General features: G+C 38.8%; 1 protein-coding gene across 5 annotated transcripts in view; it reads right to left on the bottom strand.

Annotated features, from left to right (window-relative positions):
* The window catches only part of LOC137003917 (CUGBP Elav-like family member 5), a 176,332-nt gene that overhangs the window by 56,548 nt on the left and 93,830 nt on the right, over nucleotides 1-25,954 (bottom strand). For 2 of the 5 annotated variants that reach the window (XM_067364213.1, XM_067364214.1), the window contains exon 5: nucleotides 25,714-25,718. The exons of the other annotated variants lie outside the window; for them this stretch is intronic. In XM_067364213.1, coding sequence (XP_067220314.1) covers nucleotides 25,714-25,718 — 5 coding nt within the window. The remainder of the gene's footprint in view (nucleotides 1-25,713; nucleotides 25,719-25,954) is intronic. 5 annotated transcript variants of the gene reach the window in all.

Genomic DNA, 25,954 nt, shown 5'->3' with positions numbered 1-25,954 from the left:
ACAGACAGATGCTCTTGAAGCAAAATAATTAAAACCATTTTTTGTAATTTTCTACGAATCTCTCTCGCCACACATCCCTGCAGTGTGTCTCTTTGGAATGGCATGGGCAGCCCAGAGCCTGCTGGGAAAAATCATTATGTATAATTACTGTGTCTCTGCCTATCACTTTCATTTCAAGCACAAATACAATTTCAGCTCTCATAAAACACACAGAGGAAGCGACAGAGATGAGGAAAAAAAAGAGATGTTTCTGTTCTCCAATGTTTCTCTGTCTCACGGGATAATGTGTGTCTGAATGCTGCTATAATGGAGCACAGGGTGAATGCTTAGGAAAACAAAACAGCAACAGGATGGATATTTACAGCAAATATCAACTGCAAATTAAATTGTCCACCATATTATGTTGTAACAGGCTCTTATGGTGCTCTCATAACAACCAGCAAACCTTGCTAGAGTCTGAGATAAAAGATGGACTGGAATACGGCTCACAACAGTGACCGCCAGGGGCGGAGCCAGACAGTGTAAACATCCGGGGCTTAGCCCAAATCTATATTTGTCCAAAGACATTTTAATTTTCTATTAACAGCTTTACTGACATGAAAGGAGCTTTTGTTGTCGTATTCTTGTTCAGCAAATGTACATAATTTGACACTGTAATTTGTAAAACTTTATTGAACGTACCAGCTCTAGGGGGTTCCGGGGGCATGCTCCCCCGGGAGAAAATTTTGTACATTTTAAGGTTAAATGCATCAATCTGGTGCACTCTGGAAACTCAAAATTAAGAGCTTCAGCACATGTACAGTGTGCAAATTGAACAAAGAAACAGCATTGACTTGTACCTGGACATTAAAAAGGGTTCAAACATCTTTTTTTACAATACTTTTGTACTCATTTCTTTTTAAAAGATAAATCCTTGAGCTTTTATTTTGATCATCACCAGCTGATCGTGTGCAGAAATGTGCGAGAGAGAGAAAGCGCGGCCGGTGTATGGTCGGATACTGTAGAAAAGCGGTATTGAACTGCTTAACGTATTTTAATAGAGAGATGTGTTAAGAAAAATTATATTTTGAGAGCACTGTTAAGAAACCTCTAACCTGAAATTCCTGCTTGCTGACTGTCTCGCACTCTTTCGGTTGACTGTGCTAGCTCCTCCCCTACCTGCTGCATATTCAACAGAGAGGAAGAAACGGAGTAGCCCATAGGCTACCGACAGCAAAGAAATGTATTCTATAGGCTAGATTATTTTTAAGGTCTATTTTTACAGGCTGTATGCAGTATATGCAAAGCCAAAGCGCAATGAAATAAAGCAACTTATGATTTCGGGGGTTTACATAGGCTATTGTCCAGTTTCATATTTTCTCAGTGACAGTCATTACATTCGGGGCTTTACTCAAAACATTTGGGGCTGAAGCCCCAGCAAAATCGGCTGGCGCCGCCCCTGGTGACCGCCCTCCCTGAATTAGCTCTGAGATGAACTACTTTACAAGCTTTGATTGAAGCAAAAAGGTACAAGACTAGATTAACTGACACCACAAGTTAGGACATTTTAACATACAATTAGATTAAAATGCTGAGACACCACTTTCAAAATGTATCGTTGCATATTTCCTCACATACCATAGTTATACAGTATATATTAGGGGTGTAACATGTAGCTACATGTATTCGTCCTGAACTATATAGTACCGACGTCACAGTTTGGTGCATACATTCAGACAACAAATACAGTCAGTCACACTTGATTCACACTCCAATCCAGAAGGGGGCGCGCTGTAATGCAACGCTGTTTGCTATGCGTGTAATCTCTCAACCAGTGTATCAACCCCGGAAAGACATCAATAAAACAGCTTGAGAATAATATCTCACGCAGCATTACATCCACCTCAGGCAAGTCAGTCAGTGTCCACAGCATGTTAGTTCACTAGGGAAATGAACTCTATTTCAATAAATATATGCACTATACTAGCTTATATATTCATTATATTTACTTTACCTCTTAGTAATGTCTTAATTATTCAATTTATGTTTAAATATATTTGTCATGAAAACAAGTTATGACAGTTACTGTGAAAGTGATTGATTTCCAAAATAAACTGGAGTAATAATTTTATAATTAGATTTAGAAGTTGTTGTTTTTTTTTTTTTTTTTTTTTTTTTTTTTTTGAGTTGATTATTATATCTAAAAATAAATAGCAGCTGCATTTATTAGTTTGGGCTCTGTTAACCGAAAACATGACCTCTGGTATATATATATATATATATATATATATATATATATATATATAAAATTGTGCAGTATATATACAGCCACAGTGTTCGAATACTAGCACATTATCCCGTCTAGATCTACCGATGATTGTTAATGTCAATCTGTTTTAAGAAACAGGGCGAGCCAAACGCGTTCATCCCATGGTGACCGGTTCCCAATTACAAATAAGATGCACATGCATTCTGTTGTCCTGGCGATGCCTGTATGTAACGTGTAAAAGGCAGCAAACAGCTGGTCGTGTTTGTTCCGCTGGACCTTGACTGTTTCAGAGGCCTTGACCTCTGGGATTGTTACGGGAATTGCAAGAGCTTGTGCATATTAAAGGAGTAAGGGGAACAAATAATAATAAAATAACATACACATACATACAGTCTAGTTCCTTGGTAGAGACTCTCATTTTTGCCCTGAACTCGACAAGCATCAAAGCAGAACAAATGTCGGCTAATTATATCCAAAATAAAATGAATGCATTCTGTGACCATGAAAAATTCCCCATTGCTCCGCTCAGCAGGACACGCACACAGCTCATTCTTAGGGCTTAAAGGAATAATGCAAGCTGTGGTTACATGGCAAAGTGTTCAATGAGAGCGTTAAACATGTCAGCCATCTGTCCTGCAAGGCTCAACCACGTCAGCTGATGCTATCGTTTTCACCTCCGCCACATGCAAATCACCTCACAAAAGCCAACGTTTCACTGGCAGGCCAATTGGGACAGGGGCAGTTCCTCAATCATCCGCAGCTTATAACATCGGGGCATTTGTTGGGTGGAAGTCATGCACTGAATATTCCGTCGGCCTATCGCTGTTAATTTGTATGCAATTATGATAATACTCCTCATTCCGTGTGGCTGATAAGCATCTCTTTGCAAATGGGAGGAAAAGTGAGTGAAAGTGAAATGCGGATGAAGGGAACGCCGTTGAGAGACTCACTAATGAGGGTTTCTCTGGTCTCTCTGGACTGATGTGGTTGATCCCTAATGGAAAGCAAATTGAAAATCAGTGGTCCCGTCGGGAGCTGTGTTAACCTCTGGTCCACGTGAGCATACGTACTCCAGTCTTGCTGCAATCAACAGTCCCATCAGGGATGACGTTAACGTCGGGAAAGCAGGGTTGCCGTGGCGATCTAACCTCTTAACAAGCAAAGATTGCCAGCGGCCCTCAGATTATTGTTGTTCAACATTCACTGCTTCTTAAAACGTCACACTCTTACTTGATCTGATTTAAGATTTAATGGCACAATAAGTAAGATTAGAATAAAAATATCCAAGAACCAGAACAGTGTTATATATTTTGTTGACTTGTGTACTTACATTATCCAAGATGTTTCCAAGAATGTTTAAATTCAGAGAAATAAGCAATTTTAACCGCACGTCGCCTATCAATGACATCATACCCGCGATATCCTCGATTTACGATTACATTTTGTAGAAACCATGGAAACACCAAAGACGCTTTAATATATTACATGTTTTAATAGACAAGGGAACATCTGTTTGGATACATTTATAGACAGAAAACTAATTATTGATATATAGCTCAACACTGTTAGTCTTATAGTTTCCATGCGTACCATGTTTTCACCATGCCTCAGAGAAAAGCACTATTTTGTGAAGCTGCTAACATAACATAATCAGAGGCAGTTTTATTTTTAATAACAGTAATACAGCATTTTCTCCATCATACAGTATGTTTTAAAATTAATTGCATGCCATTTATCAACACAAGCCATCCAGCACTTATTAATATGATAATCTAAAATCTTACTGCAGTGTGTCTCAAACAAGTGTCTCCCAGCAGCCGCCGAGCGAACGCTCAGCGTAACGTTATAACATCATTTTCAACGCTCAAATGTATCTAATATGATAAACAGTGCTGTGTTACACCACATACACTTGACCGGAAGAAGGGGAAGTAGTCGTCTGCAGCATAATATAGGCTATACTGCTTTTGATTAGGCGACCTCTAGTGGCAAAAATTTACATAGTGTGCCTTTTAAGATTCCGGTTTCGATATTAGACCACTGTTTATGATAAAACTCAGTTGCAGTGACAATAAAATTCTTAATTTATGTCAGGACTACAAAATAATCAATGAGTAAATTTGATATTTTGCATAGAACACATTCACTGAACATGCGTTCACTAGGGATTTAGTCAAAAAGTGCTTATATCTGGATAAATATTGATATATTTACACTTGTTTACTTCTTGTTTCTTTAGACAGAATCATAATTTCTATTCGATTTCCACATGATCTGATGAGTATTAGTGGCTTCCAGTGCTACCTGCAAGTGTTGTTCCGCGATCGCTGTTAAGACTCAGAAGAAGATGTAGCCCCGCACCTTTTCAGCGCTGCGCTTGTTGTGTTCTGTCTTCCGGCCTGTATTTCCACAGCATGAAGTTAAGATCATACAGATTTATGAACGAACCGCTAGTTTTCAAAATCTACTGATATTTGTAATGACATCTGCTTCAAACATTACAATTCTCATGATAACTTTTGTTAACTCTACAATAAGTAAATCCACTTCACCAGCTAATTACTCTTCAACAGCGATGCCATAGAAATATACAGAAAAAAAAAACTATATATATATTTTTTTTTTACTGTTAAAATGTGCTTAATATTTATTTTCTCAATTTTTTTTGCAGCACAACTTGTTATATGGGATGCAGGAGGATGAGAAGAAAAAGGGAGGAGTACAAAAAATAACTCATGTTCTTTTTGTCAAACAGCATTCGTCATATAAGAAAAGTCAGATTGAAAGAGAGGGACGCGAGAGCTGGATTTTAATAGGATGAACACACTTCACTGCTCATTTACATGAGCAGCCGCTCTGAAAATAAAGCTTCAGTCGTGCCGCCCTGCAGCCAGGCCACTGAACCCAATTAACAACAGCCAGACAAAGACACAAAGAGAAACAAAGAAATACAAAGAGAGAAAATGAATGACAATTCTGATAGCCATTAGAAAACGCTGGTTCCATAATTTAAGAGAAATTCCATTATTTTCCCAGACCTCCCCGCAGCGTGATGTGTTAATTGAAAGCGGGCAGCTGTTATGTGTGTTTACACGAGCGCTGCTGTAGTGTGTTACGGTTGGGGATTAGAGTGTGCCGTTCCCTGGATCTGGGATGTGCAATGGAGTCGATAAACCTCAGAGGAATTCTCTACATCAGTTTTCCTTCAGTCCTTTATTTCATTCTTTCCCTATTTCTCTGGAAGTTCTCACTATGCCGGTGGAGTATTTTCATGTATCCATTTCCTTCAATTCAGTAGCTTTATCACAGAAACACACCAGCAGGGACTCATTTTCATCAATAATGCAGCTAAAGTGCCTCGATTTTTCCTGAGCTTACACAAATCACCTGTGCTGTCATGTTGCTGCACTCGCCAAGTATGAGTAATAAGCTACTTCAGATCCACGCGTGTGTATGTGTGTGTGTGTGTGTTCTGCGCGCTGACCTATATTTAGAGGAAACCGTGAGGCATGCGCTGATTAAATAATTTTGAGAAAGTGAGCACAGACGCACAGAGATGTACAGACAAAACATGGCGTGTATCTGCTGTCGGGATGGGAAACTGTCAGCTCATCCCCACAGTTCATATGGGTGATGCAACATTTCAATACTTCTTTCTTTCTTTATGCATTTTGCCTTTATAATTTTTTTCTTCTACTATTAATAGTACTACATATGGAAGCCTATTTCTGCCATATAAGAAAAAAAAATCATGCATAACTATGAGATAAAAGTCAGAATTATAACCTAAAAAGTCAAAATTATGAGATACTAAGCTATAATTATGAGTTAAAACTCAAAATTATGAGATAAAAAGCTGAAATTATGATAAAACATTGACTTTTTGTCAAATTTGAATTGTTTTATCACGTTACTATTACTTTGTATGAATACAATTGTACTATTTTATGTCATAACTACGGTACTATTAATTCTAGTCACCTTACAAAGCAATTTCCACAGAAATACTATACTACTACAACAAAACATTTACTAGTACCATTACTTTTCCAACAGCACAATTACTAGCGCTACTGGATTAAATTATTGTACAACAAATTATTCCTTTCCATCATTATTTTACTGCTACTAGTACTACAGCATTAAACTACTTAATGTTTCTTTCTGGCCAAATTGCCAAAACATGTCATTTGTTTTGTCTTTATCCCTTTTTATTTTTGTCACTATCAATATTCCTAATATAATAAAACACTACTTGTACTACTTATACTAAAGTCCATGACTTGACATTAACTTTTTTGCTCACCAGCCACTGTGTTTTCCAAAGTTACTAGCCACTCAGCATTTTCACTTGCCACAATTTTGACAATGATACCATGGGGAAAAAATGCAATATAGATATTTTTAATATTCTTTCATAATTTGGCAGCAGGTATATTAGGCTGCTGTCACTTTAAGACCGGACGCACAGATCCATTATACTGTTACACATGCGTTTTCTTTCTCAACTGTTTACATTAATTTCAAACATAACTGACTGTGTTTACATGAATACTTGCCAAGTCCGGCATTTTGACCTTTTTTTTGTTTGTATTTGACTGTTTAAGCGCAATAAGTAGAGAAAATAAACTCAATTTAGTACTGAGAGGCAGCTTTATGTGCGCACACGTTGGGTGTGAGCACAAAATCTGTGGGAATTAGTAAAATTATACGCAATAAGTGCAATCCCACGCCGAAATTCAAGCCCTGCAACACCAAAAATATTCATCTGTAGCAAATGAAATGAGTGAATGAGGGGAGACGGGTTTGTCAACTCTCTGTTGGAGAGACGAGATAGAGAGAGAGAGAGAGAGAGAGAAAGCGCAGCCGGTATCATGTAGCTATTCTGCACAAAATGAGTATTGGAAGCATTTCCATGAATATTGGATATGTATCAAAAAATCTATAGTCTTGACAACTACATTGCACTTAGTTTATTATTTCAGATGCCTTTTTAAAAGACTACAATTGAAAAATGCATAAGTTATATATAAAATTCAACCCACAATTGACTGCACTACACACCACTGCTACAGTCCATACACCGTAGCTTGCTTTCTTTCTTATGGCTTTGTCATGTTCTATTATTAAAGGTAAACTATGTAAATCCTATGTGAAAACATCATGAATCCATCTTCCAAACCAGGTTTTTGTCTTATCTTGAATCACAACAGTACACCTATAATAAGTGTTAATATTCAAGCTATTTTAGACCGAGCAGGATGACAACTGTTGTGGAGTATCCCAGTGCCTGCGCGACTCGTCATATACACAAACAGAGAGAAGTAGCTCCAGCTACAATGTGCTTCTGCAAGACGCATGCAGTTTTGTTTATTGAACGCTGGTGTACCTTTAACACACCTCACATATAAACCCCTAATTCCTCGAGATGCTGGAGTTCACAGCTCAATTGTTTAATTGCATTAATCTCACTGCATTAGCGCACAGATACGAGGGCGCCACGAACGTCATCCAACAAGGGACCGTCCCACGCATGTATTCATGTGAAATATACACAGCGCAGTTGCCTGGCCCAGTTTGTGCTGTTTGTTAACGCTCCACGCTAATGTCGAGCGAGCCTTCGTGGCGTATCTCTAGCGGAAGGAAGAAGAGAGGTCATTACATAAGCGTCTAGACATCAATGACAGTTCAAAGGATTCATTGCAGCAAAAAGTTAATTAGCCAGTGATTCCATCCCGCATATTCTCATCAGCTCCTCTCCACCTCTGTCTTTCATCTCGGTGGCTTTTGAAGCACACAGGCCTGTTTCAATACCACACGGGATTGTGGCTCCCGCTTTCCGGTGACATACTTGCACAACAGAAGTGCTTTTCAGGCGAGAGACAGTGAGCTAAACCTCTGAGCTATTTCAGCGTGCAATTTATATTTACGTATTTCGGGAGTTATGTAAGGTAAGGAAGACAGGCTTTTGGGACTGATTCACTGTATTGCACAGAAGGAATCTCTGACAAAACATGCCAGTTTAAACTAAAACATTTGGTCTTTTATCACATAAATGTTTGTGATATTTTTTCCCTGTGGAACATAAAGGAGAAATTGTCACACACCTGACATAGACTATCAAGCTCCAAACAGGACACAATCCACCATAAAAACAAAATTGTTATGAAGTCTGATTTTTATTTTTATTATTTTTTTAAGAAATTAATACTTTTATTCAGCAAGGATGCATTAAAGTGACATTTATTTCAAATAAATGCTATTCTTTTGAACTTTCTATTCATCACAGAATCATGAAAAAGACATGAATCACCGTTCCCATGAAAAAATAAAGCAGCGCAACAGTTTTCAGCATTGATAATAATCAGAAACATGACCAGCTGAACAAGACTCACATAAAATAAAGGGGTTCCCTTTCATGGGAACTGTCGACGCTACGTCATATGACGTGATGTAGAGTCTCGTTCCCTTATTCAGGGAACCAGGGTTACACAAGTAACCCGAGACATTTTTAAATCGAGGTAAAATGGTGGCACCCTGTAGCAGATCTCAACAATGTCTCAAACTGTGCTCAGATTTGCCAAACTACCAAAGTGTCAATCAAAAGTCAAAGATCTCAATATGAACTCAAACATTTCTCATCAAATGATCTGAACTGCTAGATGTTCATTTTATAGCTCTACACTCCTACTGCATGTCAACAAAATAATATTTGAAGAAACTCTTCCTAGTTAATAGCTAAATAAAATACTACTGAGAACTCCATTAAGTCTCTATAGGTGTCCAGCGACCAACCTTTGAGCAGTAAAATGTCCCTCTGGTAGCTCTGAGTTGACTCTGGGAGACATCTTTGTGAAGGTCAGTGAAAACTCAACCTGGAAACATCTGCACAGCCATCTGGCAGACATCTCCTCACCTCTCCAAAGACATCTGCTGCTCCGGGGAGCCACGGCAACTTTCCCATGAGCTGCCCAGGGTCCTGAACTCAACATAGGTGTCTGTGTTGCTGCCTGCTTGGTAACTAATGCTTCCTGCGGGAGGATAATAGACCAGGCGCTGGCTGTCGTACTCAAACACTCTCACAATGGACATGTGCCCTTCAATATTACCCTTGATCTGGGGATCAAATTCATACGACTTCACATGATTTTAACCTGCAGACCACTGAGAGACTCCTTAAAGATTCATATTCATTGGTTACTTCTGAGTCTAAGAGACTTAATATGAAATGGATGCTTAAGGGTTAGTTCACCCAAAAATGAAAATGATGTCATTAATGACTCACCCTCATGTCGTTCCAAACCCGTAAGACCTCCGTTCATCTTCGGAACACAGTTTAAGATATTTTAGATTTAGTCCGAGAGCTTTCTGTCCCTCCATTGAAAATGTATGTACGGTATACTGTCCATGTCCAGAAAGTAATAAAAACATAATCAAAGTAGTCCATGTGACATCAGTGGGTTAGTTAGAATTTGTTGAAGCATCGGAAATACATTTTGGTCCAAAAATAACAAAAACTACAACTTTATTCAGCATTGTCTTAAAGTGTTGGTCCCACTTTATATAAATAGTATGTACTAATATTTCAATAAATAATTTGAAGGGGTTGTCAAAAGTACTGACTACATACTACGTACTGAAATTTTAAAAATGTTACAATGCCAGCATTTTGAGTGGATTCTTAAACATCTCTGATAGGCCATTGTGTTCACACGCTCAACAGATATGTCTGTGATTTGCTACAATGATCAACACTTCAAAAACATGTTATGAATAGACATCTTTGACACTCTTCACCCTGCGCTTATACACACGGGAGCATTTAAAAGCAGGCATCTATCAGCGGATCCATCTATCAGCAGATATATTAGAGATCCGCTGGTAGACGCCTGCAATGTGTATGCTAGCTCTGTCTTTTCCCATGATTTTGTTGTATTTTTCATGGGAAGTAAAGTATTATTAATGTATATACTGTACTCTTTCTCTGTGCACACATTAATCTTGCATTATGATTGTTTGCTACGTGTAAGCTACACACTTACACTTATCCCGAAGCAATGGTTCAAAACGCTAATGTAAAGTATGAGCGATAGGGACAGAGATGCTTGACTCAGCAAACACCACTAAATATTTCGCTTTTGAAACTATTTCTATCTCAATGCATCAAAACATGCTAATATCCAAATAATTCAGAGACTTTGCAAAACAAGGCTCCTGCTGTGAAAATGGGCTGAATAACAATATATTTTACAGATCTGGAGCTGAATGAATGATCTACAGCATTAGTTTGGGACAAAATCATACCGTTAAACGCTGAATTAAACGCCGAAAGTAGATCGACCACTGTGTTACTCTGTTTTATTATTACTTAAGCAATACTGCAAATGCACAAAAAATTTTCAAGAAATGCTTTGTTGTTGTTTTTTTTTCCTTTTTTTCATTTTTGTTCAGATAGAGAGAGAGAGAGATTGGGGGGGGGGGAGAGCTCTAAGCCGATTAAAAGCTGTAAATAGGCTTAAACATTGACACAACTGAGAGCCCAAACAAATATGCCCCTTTATTTCTCAGCAGGACTCATACGGAGGATTGTAAAAGCCTGAACGTACAAACCCTTTTCCCTCTTTGCAACTAAATCCTTTTTTTTTTCTTGAACAGATAAACAGACTTTGTTCTATCCCTGGGTTATATTTTTCTAATATGCTAAGCAGTTGTCCTACAAACAGAAGCATCTCGCAGGTGGAGTGGTAGTTTACACCTTCATCATGTTCAGTGTGTTTTGTTTGCTCAGAGAGCAGTCAGATGGGACTGGCATGAACGCAAGAGCTTTTTTATCTTTGTTTGTTTTTAAAAGCAATGACAGCGAACGTCAGTGAATGTTTTTATTCCATGCAAACGCACCGGAGCGTGCGTATGTGCTGCAGCTGAATTAAAGCGCTACCCCGTTTAACCCACATCAACACACTTTTGACTAGATGGTTGGAAAGAAAATCATGATAAAGTTAACTTTATGATACAGAAAACAGCGCTGACACATGCAATGATCACAAAATAAAGCATTGAGTCGTGAGAGGCAGTGTGTTGCAGTGATTTTACTATAGTTAAAGGGTTGGAAAACTGTGGCAATCAAATTAATAACAAAACCAATGTTCAATATATATATATTTTTTTTACATCCTACAAATGAAAAAAAGCTAGCTCATATCAAGTCGCTGTCAAGTTAGTAGGCTGTTATTATGAGTGGTTTATAGAGTGTTGCTAGGCGGTTGTTAGGGTGTTGTATGTGGTTTCTAGGGCATTACTAGGTGGTCGCTAGGGTGTTTTGGGTGGTTTCTAGGGCGTTACTAGGTGGTTGCAAGGCTATTGTGGGTGGTCACTAGGGCATTGCTAAGTCCAAATGATTAATTTCTAGGACACTGTTATATGGCTGTGAGGATGTTGTGGGTGGTTTCTAGGGTGTTGCTAGGATGCTTTGAGTGATTTCTAGGGTGATGATATATTGTGGTGAGGGGCTTGTGAGTGATTTCTAGGTAGTTGTTAAGTATCTGTGAGGGTGTTGTGGGTGGTTTTTAGGGCATTGCTAAGTTGTTGTGAATGATTTTTAGGGTGTTATATTATTGCAAGGGTGTTGTAGGTGGTTTCTAGGGAGTTGTTAAGTTTCTGTGACAGATTTATAGGGTGTTGTCATATGGTTGTGAGGATGTTGGGGTGGTTTCTAGGGCGCTGTTCGGGCACTATGAGTGATTTCTAGGGAGTTTATAAGTGGCTGTGAGGGTGTTGTGTGTGGTTTCTAGGGTGTTGCTAAGTCACTGTGATTTAAGGGTGTTATTAAGTGGCTGTGAGGGTGTTGTGTGTGGTTTCTAGGGTATTGCTAAGTCACTGTGATTTTAGGGTGTAATTAAGTGGCTGTGAGGGTGTTGTGTGTGGTTTCTAGGGCATTGCTAAGTCACTGTGATTTTAGGGTGTAATTAAGTGGCTGTGAGGGTGTTGTGTGTGGTTTCTAGGGCATTGCTAAGTCACTGTGATTTTAGGGTGTTATTAAGTGGCTGTGAGGGTGTTGTGGGTGGTTTCTAGGGTGTTGCTAAGTCACTGTGATTTAAGGGTGTTATTAAGTGGCTGTGAGGGTGTTGTGTGTAGTTTCTAGGGTGTTGCTAAGTCACTGTGATTTAAGGGTGTTATTAAGTGGCTGTGAGGGTGTTGTGTGTAGTTTCTAGGGTGTTGCTAAGTGACTGTGATTTAAGGGTGTTATTAAGTGGCTGTGAGGGTGTTGTGTGTAGTTTCTAGGGTGTTGCTAAGTCACTGTGATTTAAGGGTGTTATTAAGTGGCTGTGAGGGTGTTGTGTGTGGTTTCTAGGGTGTTGCTAAGTCACTGTGATTTAAGGGTGTTATTAAGTGGCTGTGAGGGTGTTGTGTGTGGTTTCTAGGGTGTTGCTAAGTCACTGTGATTTAAGGGTGTTATTAAGTGGCTGTGAGGGTGTTGTGTGTGGTTTCTAGGGTGTTGCTAAGTCACTGTGATTTAAGGGTGTTATTAAGTGGCTGTGAGGGTGTTGTGTGTGGTTTCTAGGGTGTTGCTAAGTCACTGTGATTTAAGGGTGTTATTAAGTGGCTGTGAGGGTGTTGTGTGTGGTTTCTAGGGTGTTGCTAAGTCACTGTGATTTAAGGGTGTTATTAAGTGGCTGTGAGGGTGTTGTGTGTGGTTTCTAGGGTGTTGCTAAGTCACTGTGATTTAAGGGTGTTATTAAGTGGCTGTGAGGGTGTTGTGTGTGGTTTCTAGGGTGTTGCTAAGTCACTGTGATTTAAGGGTGTTATTAAGTGGCTGTGAGGGTGTTGTGTGTGGTTTCTAGGGTGTTGCTAAGTCACTGTGATTTAAGGGTGTTATTAAGTGGCTGTGAGGGTGTTGTGTGTGGTTTCTAGGGTGTTGCTAAGTCACTGTGATTTAAGGGTGTTATTAAGTGGCTGTGAGGGTGTTGTGTGTGGTTTCTAGGGTGTTGCTAAGTCACTGTGATTTAAGGGTGTTATTAAGTGGCTGTGAGGGTGTTGTGTGTGGTTTCTAGGGTGTTGCTAAGTCACTGTGATTTAAGGGTGTTATTAAGTGGCTGTGAGGGTGTTGTGTGTGGTTTCTAGGGTGTTGCTAAGTCACTGTGATTTAAGGGTGTTATTAAGTGGCTGTGAGGGTGTTGTGTGTGGTTTCTAGGGTGTTGCTAAGTCACTGTGATTTAAGGGTGTTATTAAGTGGCTGTGAGGGTGTTGTGTGTGGTTTCTAGGGTGTTGCTAAGTCACTGTGATTTAAGGGTGTTATTAAGTGGCTGTGAGGGTGTTGTGTGTGGTTTCTAGGGTGTTGCTAAGTCACTGTGATTGAAGGGTGTTATTAAGTGGCTGTGAGGGTGTTGTGCGTGGTTTCTAGGGTGTTGCTAAGTCACTGTGATTTAAGGGTTTTAATAAGTGGCTGTGAGGGTGTTGTGTGTGGTTTCTAGGGCGTTGCTAAGTCACTGTGATTTAAGGGTGTTATTAAGTGGCTGTGAGGGTGTTGTGCGTGGTTTCTAGGGTGTTGCTAAGTCACTGTGATTTAAGGGTGTTATTAAGTGGCTGTGAGGGTGTTGTGTGTGGTTTCTAGGGCGTTGCTAAGTCACTGTGATTTTAGGGTGTTATTAAGTGGCTGTGAGGGTGTTGTGTGTGGTTTCTAGGGCGTTGCTAAGTCACTGTGATTTTAGGGTGTTATTAAGTGGCTGTGAGGGTATTGTGTGTGGTTTCTAGGGTGTTGCTAAGTCACTGTGATTTAAGGGTGTTATTAAGTGGCTGTGAGGGTGTTGTGTGTGGTTTCTAGGGCATTGCTAAGTCACTGTGATTTAAGGGTGTTATTAAGTGGCTGTGAGGGTGTTGTGCGTGGTTTCTAGGGTGTTGCTAAGTCACTGTGATTTAAGGGTTTTAATAAGTGGCTGTGAGGGTGTTGTGTGTGGTTTCTAGGGCGTTGCTAAGTCACTGTGATTTTAGGGTGTTATTAAGTGGCTGTGAGGGTATTGTGGGTGGTTTCTAGGGTGTTGCAAAGTCACTGTGATTGATTTCAAGGGCATTATTATATGATTGCTAGTGTGTTGTGGGTGATTTATAGGGTGTTGTGTTGTGGATGGTTTCTAAGGCACAAGAATACTGTAAGAGTTTTCTAGGGCATTTTTAGTGGTTGTGAGGGGTTGCCAGGGCATTGTTTTGTGGTCAGTCACGTGTTTTTAGCGCATTGCTATGCAGTGGTTTGTGAAGTACATACTGATATAGTGGCTTTGAAGCAGTTCAATCAAATTTTGAACCAGAACTATCTGCTTAACAATGTAAATGAAACATGATTGTTTATTTATTTATTTTTTTATTTATTTTTTCTTCTGTCTTACACACACACACACACACACACACACAAACACACACACACACACAGTCCAGTGTCAGTGAAGCCTGAATGTTCTCTCAGTGCTGCAAATACTTCACATGAAATCACGTCAGCCCGGTTAAGCTCAGAACACACAGGAGAGTCTAGATTTACCTGCTAATGCACACGACAACAAACACAGCTCTGAGAAGGTCATTAATCCTTTTTCTGGTCACCAGCCCTGAAATACAAAGTTCTTTCATGAAATTCTGGATGGCACAGGCTCATAAGTCCTTAACCCAATCTGCTTGCAATTACATTATTCTCTATAGGGCACAGCTGATTGGTTCCCGTTATATTAGTAGCCAGTGAGCTCGCTGCTCAACATTCAAATTTTTGCCTATATCGTTTGCTGTAGCAGTTGCAGCGCTTTCAGAAACCTTCCAACTTCCCCAGCTCCACCTGTATAGATCTGCTATGGGGTGATTCATGTGTGCTTGTACAGCAGCAGCATGTCTTGCTTGCTCATAGCAGCATGTTTTGTGTATTGGCAGTGGCAGCTATAATCAACAGCAGCAGCAAATTAAAGCAGCAACCTATTCAGCCAAGACCAAACACATTAACATTGTCATACACATTATCATGCCAAACTCTCTGACAGTTGTCTTGACAGATCTTCATACGCCATTTTCAGAAGCCCAATATGTTACACTGATGAAAGAAAATCTAAAATAAAACTGGGTTGGTGGTGAACTCTGCAATTCCCTTTGCCAAATAGAAGCAGTGGAATGTCAATGCTGACAGCATCCGTGTTTCATTGCATACAGCACGAGTGAAGACAGATGAAATCCAGTGGCATAACGTTGGCCAGATCCCATCACAGCAGGAGAATATTACAGACAGAAGGCTAGAGAAGTCAGAGCAGAAGAGCTGAAACACATGCACCTACAGAGCCTATATACTATATATCATCTATAACTCTAACACAACAACAGATACACCTCGCCGTACAAAAGACGTGCAACACTCATGACCTTACTGGATGCAGCTGAATTGCATGATGCGAGTGTTGCTTGTTTACAGGTGTATATAGCTGGTTAGACCCATTAGACATTATCTAGCTGGTTAGACCAACTGGACTACAAGAAAACGACTGTTCCAAGTGTCTTGGAAACCCTTAAATGTTATATATATATATATATATAAAAAAAATAAAATAAAAAAAAATTAAAACTGTTGAAGCAAACAGCCTTACAGTAATAGAAAAAGGCAGTTACTTTGTGCAAAACATTACTCATTTACAGGTAATTATTATAAATTAGAAACAATTTGTTGCATGTAAACAAAACATTTGCATAATTTATTGCACATGAAAAAGTAGGCAGGATAAGAAAAATATTAACTACAGACAGAAAAACTCCTTATTGTATAGTCCTGCTGCTTGCTGTACACTCAGCAAGTTAAAATGTAACACGCTAACATCTATAATGCAACACACAAGTCAGCAAGATAGCATACCTGATGCAATGCAATGAAAGGAATAAAATGCAGATAAAATGACAGTAACTTTAAAATCCCAATGAGATCCTTGATTTTTAAAACAAATGTTACTGGTTTACATTTATTCAATGCACATTATTCTGAAGAAAACAAAAATGTTTGTAATAACTGTAATAAGTTATTCTGCCTCTGAATGATTTTCATTCGCCCCAAGGCTTCAGGGAAGTAGTAACCGAATATCTTTTTAATCATTGTTTTTGACTACTGTTGTAGGTAATGCAGCCTGTCTGAATTTCATTACATTCAATGAAATGTAAATGTTACACTACTGTTGAAAAGTTAAATAAAAAAATCAGTAATAATGTGAAATATTATTACAATTTAGAATAACAGTTTTCTATTTAAATATATTTTAAAATGTAATTTATTCCTGAAATACAAAACTGAATTTTCAGCACCATTACTCCAGTCTTCAGTGTCACATGATCCTTCAAAAGCATATTTGCTGCTCAAGAAACATTTCTGATTATCAGTTGTGCTGCTTCATATTTTTATGGAAACCATGATATTTTCAACCTGGTCTCATGACGAAAACGTACCCGTGGGCACGTTTTCGCGAGTCGCGAAATACGTACCAGTGAGTACATATAGCTGCCATTTCGCTCTGAAATGTCCACTGAGCGGCGCCAAAAGCATGTTTTTTTTTTTGTTTGTTTTTTTGCCGGAGCAGATAATGGGGTGAATTCAGTACGTTTTTATGACATTGCTTTTTAGACGAATCGCCGCGGTTCTTGATTTGACGTTTGTGCTCCGTTGCGTTTTAAAATAACTTCCCACCGACGCTATGCCTAAACCTATCCGATAGTGTTACAAAAAGCAAACGCGACGTAAGAAGCGTCCGTTTTTCAGCTCGTTTATATCTCTCTTTGAGCTCTCTTTTTTTCTTTTTTTTTTTGTTGCCGTCAGTCGCCTTTCACGGGATTCGTACCCAGGCAGGGGAAGTCGACTCCATAGAAGTCCAACTCCGTATCGGCCGAGCTACCGAGCAAGCTTGGTCACGGTCAAAAAAAGCGAAACGCGTAGAGCCGGACAGTCCAAAGTACGTTCGTTTACAAATTGGGCACTCCGGTCGGATGCGTTTTGAAGCCGTGACGTGATATTGTGCGAGGAGACGCCAAAACGAGTCTTTACGAATCCATAATCTGACCCCGGCCGTCGTCAAAACCGTGCGTGAAAACGAGCAAAAGCGTTCATCAACGTTTTGCCGGCCTCTAGCGTTCGTTTCTGTCGGAAACTGCGGCGAGACGTACTCGCCGGTACGTAATTTTGTGTCTCGCCAAAACGTGCCCATTGGTACGTCTCTCCCATGAGACCAGGTTGGATATTTTTATTTATTTTTTTTTTTTTTAAGGATTCTTTGATTATAGAAAGTTCAAAAGAACAGAATTGAATTGAAATAGAAACTATCTTTTTGTCACTTTTGATCAATTTAATGCAATTCTGCTGTAGAATAAAAGTATTACTTTCTTTAAACTTTTGAACAGTTGTGTAAAATCTTTTCAATTTAATGTAAGTTAAAACAAGGCTGCAAGGTTAAAAACAACCTGTGGAAAATCTATAAAATCATGGTCTGCGTTCAGAGAAGCCGGCCGGAACCGTTCAACTGAATTACACAGCAATGGCCGTTCCATTAAGGCTGTATTGGTTTCTCGAAAGAGCAAGCAATAACCAGTCTAAACCCACATTTACGTTTCACTCAGCTAGTTCTGTCTAATTCAATACATCATGAGCCAATTAACATAAAAAACAAAATCTATGATGCAGACTATAATACAATAATAATGTACAATTAGCTACAGTTTACATCATTAGTTTGCATCAGTGTAGTACAGAAAATCTTTCCATGCGAATGCAAAAGCTAATGTTCAGTCTAGTGACCCTTAAAGAGTGGAACAAAATGTCAGAGTTTAACAAGCGTATAACAAATATCCGTCCTCATCTGGGTGTGCTGTGATTATGAGATTTTAATGGAGGTTCTGCAGCACGACCCCGAATGACACGGTAGACCAAGGTTGACCAGACGTCTGGATGGTGTAACTTCCGGGACACACATTTTTACACAATTATTGGCCTGAGATTTATCTTGCTTTTGCATTACTATAAATAAAAAATACGCTGTCATTGCAGCGATTTTTTTTTTTTTTTTTTTCACGCCATGAGAAACTAGCAGAAGGGCAATGTGCAGCCTTAAAGGGATAGTTCTCCCAAAAATGAACATTCTGTCATCAGTTACTCACACTCATGTCATTATGATTTTCTTGATTCTGTGGAAGATAAAAGAAGATATTTTGTCTATACAGTGAAAGTCAAAGAAGTCCAATGTTGTTGGACTCAAACATTCTTCTAAATATTTTACAGGCTAATCAGACCAGTTTGAAACAACATCTGGGCAAGTAAACAATGACAATTTAAATTTTTGAGTGAACAATCTCTAGGTTATGCAGTTATTCCACCCATTTAATAGTATAGAATAGTAACTATTATATTAAGAACTACGTCTGTTGTTTTCCAATGCATATTACTAAGAATTATGTTGAAAACATCTCGTGTGCATGTGCACAGTTGCACGGATGAAGGAATTTTTGTTTGGTTGTAAATTAAATAACATCCTTCTGGGATAAAACTTGCTTTTGGAAATTTCCATTCCTAGTCATCTTAAAACATTAGAATCAAAAACCTTAATGCTTAAAGGATTAGCTCACATAAAAATGAAAATTCTGTCATTAATTACTCATCCTCATGTCGTTCCACACCTGTAAGACCTTCATTCATCTTCGGAACACGAATTAAGATATTTTTGATTTTGATGTATATATGACTCGTCCATAGGCAGCAATTTAACCACCACTTTCAATGTCCAGAAAGGTACTAAAGACATTGTTAAAACAGTCGACGTGACTGCAGTGGTTCAAACTTAATTTTATTAAGTGACGAGAATACTTTTCATGCGCAAAAAATATGACTTTATTCAACAATATCCTCTCTTCTGTATCATTCTCTTATGCCAGTGTTTCTCAAAAAGTGGTACGCGAGGGGACAAAAGGGGGTACGCGAACAAAATGCAGAGTAGTTAATTTAACTCTACCATACCTTAAAATAATATTAAAACGAGCATGTATTTCTAACTGGTAAAATGCCGTAAATCTGTTACATTTAATCAAATTACCTCATGTTTTGCAGTCTAAAATGACAAGCAGCATGCATATGATAGATTGCGTGCAGTCTGCTGGCTTAAATCGCACTAAATTACTGCCGTTCTCGACAGTTCACCTTTGTAAAAGTGGGGATTTAGCACTTGCATGAAGAACAAATATAGACACAGATAGTGGATTTATATCAATTTAAGACTCAAACTTTCTTCGATACAAAAACATGCCTTGTGTGAGTTCTTGTATTTAATGTTGATAACGAGGAAGAATGCAATTGTACCCAAATATCCACATGACTGCAAACATGCATTATTATACAACAGGTCAAAAAACAAAATGTACATTTTAAACACAGTACTGTCAGTATTTACTCTATTTTGCAGTGAAAAAATATTTCTAACGAAAACCACAGCAGAACTACAACACACGAATGCGGCTTTGAACGAATTGTCAGAGTCAGTGATTCAATGATTCATTCACAGCCACTTGCTTCGTTACTGAATGAATGACTCAATGACTCACTCATAAAAACAGTGATTTGCTTTCACCTACTGGCAGTTTTAGTTTAATATTTAAAAGTATCACTTCGTTTTACCATCATTGCATTTTTCTCTATTAAACATTTTTTATTTAAAACATTATTTATTTTATAAAGTTATTCAAAAATGTAAAAATATGCACTGGAAAATCAATTTACGGGGCAAATATTGTCCCTTAATGGAAAAGGTGTGACTGCAGTCGAAGTGGAAGGATGGGAATGAGAACCACTGTCTTATGCTGTTTACGTCCAGTGCTTCCAGGTTCTACGTCAGAAAGCGACTCATTATTTGGCCAACTCATTATTGCTCATGTGAACAGCGTCAGCCAATACTGAGCTGGCGTTCTACCATTGGATAATTTACTAATTAGGCAACCAATCAACTTTTGACTTAATTTTAAGAGCCACTCCCTCATGCTATAGTAGATGATACTGATAACTGATTTGTTATTTTTATTTTTAAATGTCACTCCCAGGCCATACAGGTTAACCATCCAGTTTTTATTATGGTCATCTGGTCACCGTATGCATATTGAACCATGTTGAGTCCATTGTGTCTTTCCTTCTCTCTCTGTATAGTCTCTGGAACCAGACAAACCCGCGTCACCCGTCCCAACAAAGCACTCGCTAAAATATGAATCACAAGGAATGTGGAGAAAAGGAAAAATGTAGGATTTGAAAAAAGAGAACGCACCACACTAAGATTTTGATGAGGGTTTTCAAGGTGCCTATTTAGCATTCTAAGACGATTACTATTTCTGTGGCGCAGAGGAGTTTCGCAATGGCTCCCAAACGCACAGTAAAACTCTAATGTCTCTCCCCTCCTCTAGTATCCATTTTCCTCTGTTCTCCTCACATCTATTACTGCTTCTCCCCAAAAAAACCCATTACCAACTCATGGACAGCTGTGATAGGTGGCCCTATTTTCCTCTGTATACCTCGGGGATCCATAGCACGAGTCCTACGCGGCCCGACGAGTGCCAGAGCACGTCCCGCATTGGCCGAGAGCAGGCCGAAGGCACGTCTCTGAGAGCGCACAGCCCATTTGCTTTGATTTTAGATCAATAGCTAAGAAAATGAAGGTTTTCTTTATTACGGCCATAATGTGTCAGGTCATCTGTTTGGTGACTCCACTAATGACCGAAGCCGGAGCTCTCGGCTCATATCATCTCTAAACTCCATCCATCACGCCGGCCAAACCAGACACACACCGCTGCCCATGTGCAAACACATCTACAGGACCTGGACAATGACCTGTCAATGGAATCAATTAATAAGTGGAGAAATGATCATGTAGAAAAAGTATCCGAGCGTCATCGTATTATTACTTTTACTACTGCTCATTCGAAGCGTTATTGATATGAACAATACCATAACAATGACACACATTTTAATATGTTCCTTGAGGTTCACTTATAATGATAAAGTTTTTTGCACAATAAATAAATATATATATATATTTTTTTTTTTTTTTTTTTTTGTGCAAAAAACTTTATCATTATATATCATTTTGCACAAAAAATAAATAAATATATATATCTGGAAAAATGATTATTTTCAACCCTCATTCTGAGCTTCTGTCTGAAATGATCTGTTTTTAAGTCGCGGCTCCTTTAAGGCTTGTCAGTAAATGGCCACTGTTAAGACTGGCTAACGTGATTGCATAGGAAACAGTATCAATGGCCACTCGCTATTGCATGTGAGTAAGTGTTTTGAAAACATTTTCCATATAAAACCATCATTTACAGACAAAGCATTATGAAATCATTTACTTACAGTTTGTGATGCAGCTGCTATCGGCTCCTTGATCTTTCAACAAAAGTTTTGGTAACACTTTAGTTTATGGACCAATTCTCACTATTAATTAGTTGCTCATTTACATGCATATTATTAGGATATTGGCTGTTTTTTCAGTATTTATAAAGCACATATTAATGCCTTATTCTGCATGACCATATTCTACATCTCTTAATCCTGCCCAATACCTAATCTTAATGACTACCTTACTAACTATTAAAAGTTTTCTCTTAGTCTTATCAAGTGTAAACAATAAGTGTAACTGTAATCAAAGTACTCTCACAATATTCAAAGTGCAAATAGGGACCACATTTTTCTCCAAGCATGATACAGAGCTGAGAGACGGTTACAACTACACAGCCCAGATAGCTTTCATATTGGGAGATATTTGCATGCATCACGCGTTTGAATGCACACTCGCGTTTACTTTAGATTAGGCGATCGCACATTGTCATGATCACAGGTTGGAGTGCCCTAGTTAGCCACTAGAGGGCACTCCAACCTGGACTACTGCTTCACCACTTTTGGACTTCATTTCCCATAACCACTTTCCGGACTCATTATCCCGTCATTGCATTCAGCTGTTTTGTGTTTGATCATTTGTGTCTGTCTATTTATACCCTGTTTGTTTCTGCTTTGGTTATTTTGGTTTCATTTATGCTCACTGGCTTTTGTTTTGTTTTTCTTGTGTTGAATGGACTGTTTCTATGTTTAACCCTTGCCTGGCTGTGACTACGTTTCTGGATTACCCCATTAAAACTGCTCTTGGATCTTACCTTCTTGTCTCTGTGCCATCCGTGACACACATACTCTGTGAATATGGTGCTGAGCATGCATTCTACAAAGCATTTATCAGACGCTTAGGTTCTGTTGTTCAACAAATCCTCTGCCATGGTCTTGTCAGTCATCTCATCACTTACTCTCGTCACGTGATCAGTGACTCCTGCTGGACTAGGAATAATTCTGCAGCTCATGTGGGATGAGCTGGATGAAATTGAAGCGATTGTTATCCAACTGAATTAAATTACTTTTATTTCTATAAAAAGCAAATCGACAGTGGAGGCGTAATTTAAATGTAGCGGTGAAAATTGTTAAGTTTCTTTGCGAACTTTCCATTACACTGTGCCTCGTTTAAAAAAAAAAAACAAAAACAATCTGGAAACATATTCTCCGAACAAACATATAATCCACCGATGTGATTCCAGTTTGTCATTAAAAATAAACCATCCACTTGTTCCTGATGCTGGTATCTTTCTGAAGTTTCTACAGACTTTCAAACAGGACGCGTCAAATCAAATGTTCCTTTACACTTCTATTTATCTTCAAATTGTCCTGTTGTCGGCAGACTCAAGCACGTGGAGTAAAGCTAACATGCATCTGAATACTGTATCCAGTGTAAACAGCATCAGTGATTATAATTTGTTCTATTTGCTTGTGATGACACACAGCGCACGCATCCGGTATAGGCAAGTGTCAGCCAATTCGCCTTATTCACCTGGCGGCCATTTTGAAAACTCGAACGCCGTTCGAGGTGTGCATCGTAGCTGACATGTAGATGAACACTTTACAGCTGGCTTTATGGCTGTTAATTCTTCCCTTCAAATGTTATTGAGCATTAAATTATGGCATATTTATGTATGAGCATATATACAGTAGTGAAAAATAGCCATATTTACACATGATTTGATATTTTATTTGAATAAATATTAAAAATATAAAAGGTGTGCATCATAGCTGACATGTAGATAAACACTTTACAGCTGGTTTTATGGCTGTTAATTCTTCCCTTCAAATGTAATTGAAGTTAGAATCGTGCATACCAATGTCGGATGTAACTTTAGAGACAGTCCTTAAATTTGCGAATATCAAACATCTGACGTCAAACCAACTTTATGCCAGTGACCAGGATACCTTCTAATATTTTTTATCCACTCTCGACGTAGTCCCTTATCCTCTGGAAAACGATGAAAGGTTTGTCCACTGTTGGATTTTTTCCTGTGTGACGAGCACTGGGAAACACAGCAGTGCCGCGCCATTGGCGCGCCATTGCCGCTAAGAGAAATCACAACGCGAGAATTCCCGGAAGTGGTAGGTGTACCCCTCAAGCTCCTCAGAACATTTGAGGTGAATAAGGCGAATAAGCGACTGTCATGATCACTGTGGGAGTGCCCTAATCAGCCACCAGAGGGCACTCCAACCCGGACTCTTGTTTTCACTTTTGGACTTCATTTCCCATAACCACTTCCTGGACTCATTATCCCTTCATTGCACCAGCTGTCTTGAGTTTTGTCATTAGTGTCTGTCTATTTATACTGAGTTGTTTCTGCCTTTGTTTGTGGATTATTAATTTGTGTTACATGCACTTTGTATTCCTGGTTTTCTGTTTAATGTGGACTGTTCTGTGGAGTTTGACCCTTACCTTTATGGTCTCTGTGCATTACGTGACAGCGACTGAACACTTGTTTTTTTTTTTTTTTTTTTTTTTTCTCAGTTAACATTTATTTTATTTCATGTAATAAACAAGTTTTTTTTTTTTTTTTTTTTTTTAGTTATAGATAGCTATAATAAGTATTAAAGTATCTCAATAATAGTGAAATAACACTGGTTAATACAAGTATACTCTACTATACATACTATTTTACTTTATTTTACTTATTTTGCACAGCTTTTTGTCAAGCAAAAATTGAGAAATAAGAAAAAGAATGACAGAGAGAGAAGACAGGTGAAATAAGTACAGTGATTAAAATGTATTCTGAGCTTGCTGAACTGGACATAAATGATGTAGCAGCCAGTCAGATGGAGTGAACTTCAAAGAGAGAGAAGGAGGGAGGGATGGGGGTTGGGTTTTCATAGAGAGACTCATTTAGCATCATTCTCTCAGAGCTTTGAGGGACGGGACTCAACCGGCTTCACATCTCACACCCAACCACTTTAATAACACGAGAAAATGAAACACATGAGAGAGCGAAAGAGAGTCGCTCTGTTCTGAAACCCAGTGTGCTGCCTTCATAGACGGCACTTCAATGCATCACAGACCTGAAGGCTTTTCAGAACGGCTGCCTTCTAAGGTACTTTCATTTGGCCAAAATTGAGGCACAATCATTTAGGGAGGAAATTATCCAAAATGCATTGTGTAAAAATCCATTCAAGATTGCATGTGAGACAAATGTTGACTATAAATATAATTTAATTTACAATAAATGACAAAAAATATCGATTAAACAGTCAATAATTGAGTAGCCTACGTCAGCATCATGCTAACGTCACTCTCTACTGGAAGCAATTGTCTGTTCCAGTGTACAGCATTCAAATCAGGCACTGAAGAGGTTTTATTTACATTTATGCATTTTTCAGACACTTTTCTCCAAAGTGACTTGAATTGCATTCAAGCTATTCTCACTATTTCAGTTAGGATGTTGTCTATGTAGGCAGTAGACAGAAAGGCAGCTCACTAGAGCTTTGTGCTTCTCTTCTTCTCCGTGTCTGTCCTACTCCCTCCATCTGTCTGTCTCTCTGTGGTATCCATCCTAAAGACAGCTCAGAGAATCCGAATGGCGCTCAAAACCGACAGGCAGAAAGGGTGAGGGAAGATAAGGGCTCTCCAAAACTAGGGCATAAAATCAAACATTAGGCCACGGCCAGCCAGAGAGAGAGAGACATAATAACATCTCCCTTTGATGCAGCTGCACACACATACACACACACGCACACAAGCACACACACACGTTTTATAGGGACTTTCCATAGGCATAATGAATTTTATACTGTACAAACTGTATATTTTTTCCCTCTAACCCTAAACCTACCCATCACAGAAAACGTTCTGCATTTTTACTTTTTCAAAAAAACATCACTTAGTATGATTTATAAGCTGTTTTCCTCATGATGACCAAAAATGTCCCCACAAGGACAAGGATTTCGGACACTTGTGGACACTTTTATGTTAATAAAGTATTAAAAACCAGGTTGAACCAGCAAAAATGTTTGGAAGAAGTGTTTGTGAAGCAGATTCCAATATCACTTTCTGTACAGCTGTATCATGTTTTGAGCAACACTGCCACTGTACACGACCTCCACTTGGGCTGTTATCATGTAAATCTGTCCTCCACGCCTCTAAACCCTGAGCTCAGCAAATGAGTTCACTTCATTATAACAGAGTGTTGCTAGATTGGAGCAACAGCGCTTTTACTGTAGTATCAATGAGACACGAGCCGACGATAACAGTGTTACACAAACACACGCGCACGGACACACAATCATACATCACCTAGATAATTGCATATAGGAAACAGAGCGAGCCCCACCCA

Source organism: Chanodichthys erythropterus, chromosome 16 (assembly GCF_024489055.1).
Source record: "Chanodichthys erythropterus isolate Z2021 chromosome 16, ASM2448905v1, whole genome shotgun sequence".
In the NCBI taxonomy this organism is placed as follows: Eukaryota; Metazoa; Chordata; class Actinopteri; order Cypriniformes; family Xenocyprididae; genus Chanodichthys; species Chanodichthys erythropterus.
This window is presented reverse-complemented; position numbering and strand designations above follow the sequence as displayed.